General features: G+C 35.5%; 1 protein-coding gene across 6 annotated transcripts in view; it reads left to right on the forward strand.

Moving 5' to 3' along the window:
- Positions 1-12,313, forward strand: part of LOC106063206 (uncharacterized) — a 35,011-nt gene that overhangs the window by 6,858 nt on the left and 15,840 nt on the right. For all 6 annotated transcript variants that reach the window (XM_056004856.1, XM_056004861.1, XM_056004858.1 and 3 more), the window contains 10 exons: positions 1,562-1,666; positions 2,445-2,655; positions 3,892-4,467; positions 5,150-5,226; positions 6,382-6,563; positions 6,719-6,955; positions 7,755-7,820; positions 8,746-9,200; positions 10,384-10,436; positions 10,842-11,157. In XM_056004856.1, coding sequence (XP_055860831.1) covers positions 1,562-1,666; positions 2,445-2,655; positions 3,892-4,467; positions 5,150-5,226; positions 6,382-6,563; positions 6,719-6,955; positions 7,755-7,820; positions 8,746-9,200; positions 10,384-10,436; positions 10,842-11,157 — 2,278 coding nt within the window. The remainder of the gene's footprint in view (positions 1-1,561; positions 1,667-2,444; positions 2,656-3,891; positions 4,468-5,149; positions 5,227-6,381; positions 6,564-6,718; positions 6,956-7,754; positions 7,821-8,745; positions 9,201-10,383; positions 10,437-10,841; positions 11,158-12,313) is intronic.

A 12,313-nucleotide genomic window follows, 5' to 3' on the forward strand; every position in this document is an offset into this window, starting at 1 on the left:
TCCATTAGAGTGAGGGCTTGAGAGGCACAAATCCTCTCTTTCAAAAGCCCTGGACAGAAACCCTTCTGTCTTGGGTAGTGCATAAATGTCGCCATACAGGTCGAGAATTTTGGGTTTCCCAGACCTGTCGAGATGGAGATCAGCAAGTCTGGGGCAGTCAAACAGAATATGAGGCACGGTTTCCTCTTCTTACCCGCAGCAGGGGCACTGTGAACCAAAATTTGGCCATAGTCGCGAGAAATATGAGCCAACAGGACAGATTTTGAGTCAGTGACCACAACAATCTGTGTTGCCCTCAAATGTCCCTCGCCGAGTTGAGAGTCAATGACTTTTAAGGCTTCACAGACTGCCATGGTCTCCGCATCAAAACTGCAAACACTACCACATGGTCCAAAGATTTTGACTGTTAGAGCCAAGAAAGTCTTCCAGAATCTATTGATGCCGACCCTTCAGTGTATGCATTATAAGACATCAGTTAGGCCAGGTTCACATCTAACTTCACTTTCACTTATCCTTTGGTATGCTGGACTGCTGGGGCACCACACAAGATATGTCAACCTTCTTTCTCCATTCTTCTCTGTCATTTGTCTCTGATAGAATTTCATTCTGATGCTCTTTCTGAAAAAACCTGCCTTTTTTCCAAAATTTTGCCTTGCATTTTAGAGAAAGAAGTGGCCTATTTGACAGGCTAATGCTTTCTGGTGGATCACACTGAAAAATGATCTATCTTGGTAAACGTTTAAGTTAGCCAGCAAATGTCTTAACCTATATTGTTTAATTCTCATCACTTTTAGAGATGATGACAACCAGTGCTGTTCTTTTAATTATTGTGTGTGTACGCCTATATTGTGCGTAAATTGTGTGTGTTTACCTTCTGATGTATTGTACTAACTTCTAAGTTGTTGAAAGCTTTATTGCTTGAAAAAATTTAAGCCTGTTCTTTTCACGTTTCATGATCGACATGTGTCCCACTTTCGCTCCCCAAATATCTGTTCTTCAATAGATATTTCATTTATCTTATCTTATACAATACAGATGTTACTTCAAAAAAGAAGATGTTTACGTCCTACACATCATGCATCTAGTCATGCATGTTAACCAATGACTTAAATTCTACCAAATCACTGGTTTTCCTGGCTGGCTCAGGCAACCCATTTCATGCTCTAATAGCACTAGGGAAGAAGGAGCATTTGTACAAATTTATCCTCATATATATTATATTTATAATATATATATTTGGAATGAGGAATGTGCCTTTATCTTAGCGTCTTTCCGAGTATTTTATTAGATTTTGTTTTTGTATTTGAAGATTTTGGTTCAGTGTTTTATGTATAATTGCTACTTTACTTTTGAGTCTTTTCTTCTGTAGGCTTGCTAAATTTAGTGATTTGATTTGTTAGAGTTTATTGTCAAATGAGATTATATAAGGTTAGAGAAACAGAAGACTGTCAATTGCATGTTTGCCCAGAGACAAGTCTCATTTGCTAACAAATTCCAAAAATATTATTTTGACTAGTTGTACAAGTGTCTTTACTTCTTTTCATTTTTCATTGTTTGATAGGGGGCAATGCAGGTGACAGAAGTGAAGCAAACTCTAGCAGTAATCAGCATGAAGGTCAGAATTCTGATATGCCAGCTATCCACAATTATTCTGGCAGTTTGGCAGGTGAGAGTTGTATTTTCAAATATATGTTACAAATAAACTTCTAATTGATTGATAATATTTTCTTCTTTTATGGAGTGCTGCAAACACAAAATAACATTCAAATAAAGCATTTGTGAAAGTGTAATCTGAATGCAAATTAAATCTAGATAAAAAAAACAGCTGAATAACAAATACTTGAAACTTGGCTTGTGTTTTCTCTGAGACAAATATTTGAAACATATTGGATTTGTCAATGTCAGTATGAACATTCAAAAGGGATCCGATGGATAAAATCCTTTCATAGAAATATATTTAAATATATTTTTTGTAATGTTCAAATGATGCATTGCATTATATGAAATATGTATGTTATGTTTTTTCTTTGTTGCATTTTTTAAACAATGTTTTTCATAAACCTCATTTTCATAACTGCTCTGGTTGTGGCAATGTCCCCTTGAATTTCTGAGATGATTTCTAACTCAAACTAAAAAAAATAAAATAAAGAAGTCCAGATTTAAAAAAAATAATTTTGGGTTTGAACGATAATGTGGAATACTTTACTGTATTTATTGAATTATAATGTGGAATACTTTACTGTATTGTTTGAATTATAATGTGGAATACTTAACTTTATTGTTTGAATGATAGTGTGGAATACTTTACTTTATTGATTGAATTATAATGTGGAATACTTTACTGTATTGTTTGAATTATAATGTGGAATACTTAACTTTATTGTTTGAATGATAATGTGGAATACTTTACTTTACTTATATTGTTTAATTCTCATCACTTTTAGAGATGATGACAACCAGTGACTCCAACATGCCATTTCATCGCCGTTCCCACCGGGACCTGACAGAAGAAATGGTGGAGATGGTGTTTGTCCAGGAAGGCATGGCATTCAGTCTGCCTGTGCCTAAAGGAGGCAAGAAATCTGGTGATGTGCCAGGTGGAAGCAAGACTACTAAAGAACGTGGCAGGCAGGCCTGGGATCTTTCTTCTAAAAGGCACATAACATTTAATCATTGTTTGCACATTAACATTTTGTTTTTTTAAATTAGAAAAAACAACAAACTTTGTTATTACCATCTATAGCCCCCAAATTTTTTTTAGTCTACAGTAAGTTTCCTCTGACTTATTAACAGTACATTGGAAACACTTTGGTTTTTGTATCAAATCTGTGCTAAGAAAAGGGCAACTTGGTGCAGTCTAGCTAGAGTGTTTCAGGGATAAAGTGGCTTTTACCTATCTTTGTTTCCCACAAGTGATTTGCTTTGGTCAAGGCATACTTGAAATCGCCATACATTTGGTTAAGACTGTATAATGTCACTAGGTATGAACGTCTTCTCAATTGGTTCTCTTCCATTGGGTAGACAACATGGGGTAAAGCCTTCAATTTAAGGATAAGTTGACCTGCTGTAAATAAGCTGATTAAAAGATAAATCACTTCCTTGCCATGCCTGTCTGGGTTGATCCTCACCCACAAACCTTAACAGCCTTTTTGTCATGGTTACTTTTTCAGTTTGATGTTTCATTCTGTAACATTTTTTTTTTCTCTTTTTATTTAAAGAGGCTTGGTTACTAATCAAGTGTCTCCTATTTGTTTTGACGGTTGGGTTGTTCACACTATCAATTATACTTTTTGTTTCTCATACAAATGTAACAATTGCAGGTTTGGAAACACAGTGTTGACTACAATTTTCTTGAGTTTATTATCTTCCAACTCAATTCAACAAAGCAATTATTCCATCAATGATCAAAATACACATTAACATAAAACCTCTTTTTAAAAAATAATTTGAATAGCAAGTAACTTGACTGACAAGAATAATTTCAAATTACTAAAGATCAACAACCCTGATATCTAGCCTTGTTTTATTTGCAGTCCTAAAAGACTTTTTTGACTGATGCATAATTCTTGACCTTTTCTTTGAAGTTTCAACTTTCTGTCACTACCTGCTTTTTGGTCTCCCTGAAAAACTACAGACTTTGACCCACATTTCTGACAAGTCTGTACACATACACAAAGTGACCTTTTAATCTGGTCAGTTCTCACATTCTTGGTTAGCTCCCATGTGCGGTCGAGCATGACATCAGTTTTAATTGGTTTCTTCTTTTTTTTTTCTTTTAGGTGAAAAATAGCATGTCTTTGCTCATCAAGTTTTCTTCTTAACCAATACAAATAGTATTATTTTTATTCCTAACTCTGAAATATGCTTTTTATAATTTGTTTGTTTCTTTAGAGTTTCCAATGGAGCTGGGCCATCTACTTCATACAGTCTTGAAAACCGGGAATCTTTTTTGGACATTAACCCTAGCACCACTTGTTCATCCATAGCCAGCTCAAGCAGCAGCATCCTATCAGAGGCTGCTTCTGGCTCCCGCAGTGAGCAGAGAAACACCCAAGCCAGCGATGAGTGTGCATTTTTGTCCAGTCTGGTGGAAGGCATAGGCTCTAGAAATGTATCGGGTAGCCCCTCTTCCACAGCCAATAACATTGGGAGTGATGATGGGGACAGCACCGATGGTAGGCAGCAGCTGCTGTCATTTTTAGAGCCATACCCTCATGCCCGTTCGCCAACGGGTCCATCTGAAGAATTCGAGAGTGGAACAGACACAAAGTACATCTTCCATCGCCACTCTTCCCCTCCCAACATTCTGGATACACTTCTGACTAGAACATCTCCAGTGACATCAGCTAGCTGCTCAAACTCTTTTAGCAGAAGTGATGCCAGTATCATAGATTCTCTTCTGTCCATGCCCCGCCCACCGTCCATTAGTGATGACAGTGATGTTGAAGTGGTCATGGTTGAGCCTAGGTCAGTTGTGTGAAACTTATATAACTATATCTAAGCATGAATGATAGTGTATTGTGGCCATCACACAAATTAATATTCTCTACTTTCTCAACATGTTAGATTATAAATTCAAACTGGGTAGGCTCAAGAGTCATATCACAAAACGCTAACATTGTCCTCCAGGGGATCATTTTGAATTTAAATTCTAAAAGTTAAAGATTAAAAATCTTAAATAAATAACATTTTCAAGAAAATATTTAGAAGTTGAATACATTTAGATTTTTGTTTTACTATCAAATCAAAGAATTAGCATTGGGGAATAATGTGGGCACCAAAATTTTGTTGAATTTTCCAAACGTTTGTTTTTTTTCTTTTGTGGAAAGGTGTTAGAAACCCTATCATATGTGTGTAATGTAGCTTGCCTAATGCCAATCATATTTATTTTTCTACTTTAGAATATTTTTTTTAACTAAAGAAGTTTTCTATGGTGACCCCCAACAAAGTTTTCAAAATATTATTAACTTTTTCAAGTGCACATATAATTAATAATTACTGTTTGTCTACTGTTATTACTTTCCTAATTAGTTTTATAATCATATCTTTTGAGTTCATTTTTTTTTTTGTTAGGTTTTTCTTTCTCTCAAGATAATAGTCAAGATACCTGAAAATTTGATTCTATTTCTATCCATTGGTTATCTCACAGGAACAATCAAGCCACTGTTGTTGTAGATTTAACAACAGAATCAGATGAAGGTGTAGATATTATCGAGGCTGATGAAGGTAAGGCATTGAACTTGTGTTTTCGGATCCAATTGTGTGTTTGCTATTTGTAACGCTATAATGCTAAAAAAATCTTGGTTGCCTTATTTTAGTTTTATCATTAGACTATACTGCAAAGTGCATATAAGGAATGTGTTACAATGGGCCATAATATTTTCCTTTCTAGAAACTACAATGATTCTTAACCTAATTTCCAAATTATCTTTGGAATATTAATTTTCTCCTGGCCAGTGTATTTAATTTACACATCACCTAGTCATGGTCTCAACCTGAAGCCCTGGCTGGACATCTAAAATATTATTATAATCTTACAATACTGAAGTTTAAATAATTTTGTTTTCAACCTTGACAAAACATTTGGCTTGCCAGATGCTTATATAGGATAAGTGAAGGGGGGAAACTCCATACTTTATTGGAAGCTGTGGCGGTTCCTTTCAGAGTAGATATTTGTAATTTGTTTTTCTTGTCTCTCAGTATAATGCACACACTTGCGGACTCTTGTAATACTACACTAAGTGACATGATATCCATGTTAAGTTGATGGAAATGTAATACCTTCAAACCCAATCCCAGAGAATAAATATAAATCCAATGATCCAATTACAATGAAAAATCACTTGTTACCTGTGTCAATATTAATACAATATCATTACAAACACAAACAGCATGACAGTATTAGCAGTAACCAACAATAAACTAACTATGGGCCCTAAAGTTTTGCTTTTTCCTTCTTTTATTGTTTAACTCATAAAGACCTTTCTAGAAATTACTATGATTTCTTTTTATTATCTTTTCTGCCCTACTTATTCTGTTAACTGTTTGCAGTCCTGCATGACAGAAACACACAAAACTTCAGACATTATCTTAATTTGTTGAATAAATCTTATTGCACTGCCTCCCTTACCTCTGTGCTGTCAGTATTATATAAAGATGTAGCCTATATTTTGATATTTAGTGATACTTTATAGTAATTTGTTTTTTTAGGAATGATTGAAAATCAAGTTTGGGATAGATGTATTTTTAGGAAAAGATTTTAATGGTATATCATTGTACATAATTAACTAATTAAAATAATAAAAACAAAAACTGTCTATGTAATTGTTTGTGCTAGCACATTGTTTACATTCACAAGCATTGTGTCGCTTTATTGAACAGATCATAACACACATCTGCCAAGTGTCTCGCAGTCTGAGCAGGCGACCACAACAACATCCTCAGTGGTACAGAGCCAACATGCTACACAGGAAGTGAATGGTGATTCAGGGGAAAGAACCATGTCTCCTCCTCAGTTATTTAGGCCTACATCTTTTGCGCAGAATCGGGGACCACGAATACCTGTAAGTATTTGTCATTTGTTTCTATTAGAGTCATTTTAAAGTGAAAAGGAAATGATCCTGTTTCAATCAATTTTTTTTCATTCTTTTGTTAGATTAATTGTTCAGGTTAAATGAAATTTTCATTAATTCAAATGTGTTGTTTTATTAAACATAAGGTGGGACCTTGGAGAATGGATGAGAATGTCCTTACTGGGCCTATTGTGAGGCGGCTGCAGCCTACACATCACTCAAGTAGTGGGCGCCTGGCCTCATTTCCCAGCTTTAACAGCCATGAGGGCCACCCAGAACCGTCAGGGAGTAGTTCCAACTCTGGAGATCCAAGCTCTGGTGACTCTAGGAGCCATTCTACTGTGTGTTGTCAGTGCCAGTGTCAGAGGTGTCTACAGAAAACTGTAAGGGGATAAAGTTTACTGTTGTATCAAAATTCTCTTAAAATGAGCAAATTATTCCAAATGAAAAATGAAGGGCTAGTTAACAGGGAATTGCTTTCCATCATAATTGGAATCCTTGACTAAAATGCTTATTTAGCTTAGCCTACCACCTTGTTCTTAATAAAATTTTAGTTTAGCAGGTCTAGTGCTTAAGACTTTTTGTTAAAATTGGTTTGAAAGTATTCAAGAAGGATTTTCTTTTCCTTATTTTCTTGTAGTAATGTACAAAGACTATTAATTGAGACATTACTTTTACAAGGACAATACTTTGATTTACATTAACATTAATTATGGCTATGTTGTGACATTTTCTATAATTGTTGCATTAAACAGGAATGTCACAATGAGTGACTTGTTTGTTACTTGCTTTAATGCTACGCAGGTGGGGAAAAAAACAACAACACTAGAACATATCAATTATATAAACTAACGATCAAGCACATTACCTTTTTTGAACTTTGGTATTTCAAAGTAATAAAAGTGTAGTTAGTAATTTACTAATGTGCTTAGACTAAAACAACTAAATAAAAAACTGAGCACATTCAAATATTCCCACCACTTTATATATTTAACTAACAATCCTGTGCTTCAAGAAGCTACAAAAGTAGATTCAATCACCAGGTAATCCATTGGATTATCCATATGATGTGACAATAATAGTTGAGAGTACTTGTAGAATTTTTTAAAGGTTACAGTAGCTAGACCAATTAGTCAGAATTTAAAAAAGCAATCTGACTGTCATAATGTTTCTTTCTTCCAGCCATTAAATCTTATGCCAAGAGCAATGATGAATCCTTGGCAGGTACATCAAGTGTGGGAGAATGAGGTAAGCTTTGGAGAATGCTGTTGACAGACTCAGTGAATATCAATATTACTAATATATTTATTTACATTTAGAAGCATTCGTTACTGTGTAATCTTAAGAAAAATTATGTTGACCATTTACTCACTTCTTTATTTTAAGCTTCATTTTCACTCCTTTGTAATGTTGGGTTGTCTGGGCAAGGCTCTTCATACTTATGTGACCAAAGCTATTAGCAAATCAGGATATGGATTCATTCATTCTTTCTAGTTTTCACCTTTTCTTTTGGGGATCCTATTTGGTATTATTTTCCTGATACCTTGATAGACAATCTTGGGTAAGATCTCCTCATCAAAACCTCTTGGGATAGAAGGATGTGAAATAATTAGTACTACATTAGTTTCCAGCTTTGATCACCATGAAGTTCCGCATTAAGAGCCTTTCCCCGGGCCTTTCAACAAACTAGTCCAATGTACATAGTCATCATTTCTAGAGTCATTCCACAAGGGAAAGTAGATCTATCACTGGCTACAATTTTCATCTTCTGGAATAGGTTTTACTTTATCATTCATTTTCATGTAGCTCAGAACTAACCATAAAAGGAAAAGATGTAAGATTTATACATACATAAAAAATGACAAATGATTGCATAAGTCTGAGGTTTAGCTCCTAGAGACATCTAATTTTCATGCCATATGCTTTTTAACTTGTTTTAAGTTGCAGTTGTTTCAGACAAATTTGCCAAGTTTCTCTTGTTATGTTAATGAGCTCGTAATCAAAATTGAATCGTGAGGTTAAGTGACATAGTTGTTGTTAAAACATTCTTTTATCTTTCTCTTTGATATGAATGAAGAAAGGGTAAGCCAGTGTATTTTCTATGTAATGAAGAAATGTTCATTATGATTACAAGTTAAACATTTATATTTTTTGTTTTACTATTTTTTTCCAGACTAGACCTGAGAATCCCTTGCGTGCCAGAGGCCACAAACATCACATGTGTGAAGGGTGTGCCCACGCCTCTCCATGCCCCCATCTTACTAATTCGTCCAATCAGTCTGCTAGGATAAGTAACCCAGCCCTGCCACCAGCCCCGAGCAACCCAGTCCCACCTCCTGCTCCACCAAAGCCCTCTCCAAGAAATGGCAACCCATCTTTGCCCCCACCTCCAACTTCCAACCCTATGCCCCCGTCTACCTGTCAGTCTGCCACTTCCAGCTCCGCACCCATCAACCCTTTCTCTTCTGCTGCCAGCTCTTTGCCCTCCCCTCTCTCTTTGCCGCCCCAGCTTCATCAGCTGCATCATCATCACCACCATCACCATCATGTGACCCGGCCTTTTCAACCATTAGCCCACCGCCCTGATCCGCTTGGAGCACATTCCTCTTCTCGCCAGAACTACTTCAGGTAGTACAATTCTTGTAAATACATAACATTGAACTCTTTAATCACAGCTTAGTAGTAGTGAAATAGCAATCCTCTTTCACTGCTCTTACAAAAAGAAACAAATAAATTTTAAATATTACTGTAATGCATATTATGAGTAAACATTCTTACAAGTTAATAAATTTAGAAGTCACTTTGGCAAGAAACCATAGTCGATATAAACCAATAGACAATATAAAAATCTATATGTAAGACTCAGGCTAATCTCTAATAAAACATGCTAAAAATCACATAAAACAGTTGATTTATTTTCATGTAAGTTTTGTCAACTTCCATTTCAAATCCATTATTATTAAAGTCTGAATTCTATAAGCAAGAAAACTTTTGGTCACAATCATAAGAATATAAATAACTGAAGCTTCTCCATTGTGGTCCAGGATGAACACAGTTACATTTTCTTGGTTCATGAAGATGGCTTTTTCAGTCCACAATGAGTATTTCCACAAAGACTATACAGACCATTCGCATATTCCACCTCCTTGATTTCCAATTAACAGGGTTGGTAGTGCTCCTAAAATCTCCTAAAAAATGAAAAGTCTCTTAAAATTCTCCTAAAAATTGCCAGAATTCTCCTAAAATTTTTATCCAATATTTTTAAAAAATATAATTTTGCTTGTTTTTTGCAAAAAATGTGGGTAAAAAACTACAACAGCATAACTAGGTATTCTTATCACATGACGTTACTGGCTAAGAATGTTTCTTATTTTTAACAATGGAATAGTAACCATTTTGTAATGTTCTTTAATAAATCTTTAAAAAAAGAAATGGTAGTTTGAGGTCTTGGGATGACAGTCAAGTTGTTACTTGATTAAAAGATAACCTTCATTACATTTTCTGTGGACATACCACAGCTGATGGCATTGTTTCTGTTCTGAGTGGGATGTTGGCAAGATATTCATTATTTCCAAAATCAAGTAACAATAATTGATTTGATAAATGCATAGTTTTGTTTATGTTTTACAATCTATGAATTAAATGGATGGGACACACACACATATATATATATACATCATACATTTCATCCTTAAAAAACCTCCTAAAATCTCCTAAAATTTTGTCATGGAAAAGTGCTACTAACCCTGAATTAAAATATTGACATAATTTTGTAATTTGGTGTTTATATATTCTCCCTCAAATATTTCAGAACTGGCGGACCTATCATTCACCACCATTTGCCGCAACACATAGGTATTGCAGGTAATTGAATTGACCTTGTTCTGATTACTGATTTTTGTCCAGAGGATTTTTTCCCTTGCTTATTCTTTGATTGATGTACTTTCAGACAGTCAAAAAGCTTACTATGGTACTATGACTAGGATTGTAATGGTGTAAAATTGTTGAAAAATTATGTCCCTGACTATCAGAGAACAAGAATCTTTTAATTAATATTTAAGAATTGTTTTAAACTTAGCAAAATAATTAAAAATAGTTTGTTTTTTTTTATTATTGTTCACATGATATGTAATGATTTCATTTTTTTTTTGGACTATCTAGGGCTAGGTGTGGTGGTGATCTATAAGTCAGGCATAGATCATGTCAAAGCATTTGTTATACTGTAAATGTAAACCATCACTGCTATTTTTTTTTATCTTATTTCCACAGCCAACAGACAGCACCACCACCCGCCCCCTCAGGCCCACATACACCATCACCACTACCACCCTGCCACAGAGATCCTTTTCCGCAGCAACAGCTCCCCCACATCATTGCTGCACTACCCCAGTGGGCCTGGCGCTCAGTCCATACCCACGCCTGCCCCGTCTGTACAGCCCCCTCCTCCATGCATGCACGCTTCTCCCCTGTGTGTGTCTGCCTGCTCCCACTCTGGGTGCCTCCCCCCACCGCCCCCATCAGTCATCAACAGCCAGGTTAGTGGTGGCTCCAGATCAATGGCAAGAGGACATATCGGACCCATGAGGTTAGTTAGTAGCGGTAGACGTGAAAGAGTTTTGTTTTGTTTTAATTTTTCTTTAATCATTTTTGGTAACCTAGTGCCAACCTTCTTTTAATGAATGAAACAAACTTTCTATGTGAATGTCCAGACTGAATGAAAAATTCTAATTTCTAACAGGAATGGAACAAACTTTCTATGTGAATGTCCAGACTGAATGAAAAATCCTAATTTCTAACAGGAATTAAATTTTCCCTATCTCATTAAGCGTTGGTCATCATGTTTTTGCTGTTTAGTTCCATACCGAAATATCACTGTCTACTCTTTAAGACTTGTATGAGTATAACCTAGAAGCTGAAATGACAATATGTATGCAAATGTCCCCTGATAAATTAGTCTTAGAAAACTATTACAGTTTGTTATGAAGTTCATTTCTTTGTTTTGTGTCAGGGGTTCAATTTTATATATATATATATATATTGTAATAACTTAAGTGAGGCAACTCAACGAGGACATAGACGTTTATTTACATGGAGACATGACAAACACAAAGGGCATCTGCCTTGAGTACAGCATCTCCATATTGGCTCTCTCCTTGGGCGGAAATCATTAGTCTCCTAATGTCAACATCCGACTTGTTTGGTCACAGATAGTGCGCACCTTCTTTCTGCACTATCTTGGATGGCGGTGCGCATGGCAAAGTCATAACAATATATACGCTGCTGCTTGTCTCTGCTGTCTCTTGTCTTGTTGTGTTTCTTAACTTGGCTCACTAGGGGTTTCTTAAATATTAAATAATACTTGCTTGGTACTTTCTTGGTTACTCAATTATAATTCAATACTTGCTCAAATACGAACACTTAATATACATCAACTCTAACTCCTTATATTTACGAATATCGATAATACTTTAATACTTAATAAAGCACACAATTATATCACTCTTATGAAATACACAAAACACCAGTCCATCAACTTATAAATATATAAATGCATAAATACCAGTCCAGGAAGTAAACGTCCAACCTTCCTGGACCGGGAGCAAGACCTTACTGACTAACACATTCTCTCGCACATTCAACGAAGACTTAATCACTCAGTTCACAACACGTGCAACACTTGGCATTCATAACAAGGGGATATAACAATCATATCAAACTAACATTCATTCTCGCCATACCTC

This window comes from Biomphalaria glabrata, chromosome 11, assembly GCF_947242115.1.
Source record: "Biomphalaria glabrata chromosome 11, xgBioGlab47.1, whole genome shotgun sequence".
In the NCBI taxonomy this organism is placed as follows: domain Eukaryota; kingdom Metazoa; phylum Mollusca; class Gastropoda; family Planorbidae; genus Biomphalaria; species Biomphalaria glabrata.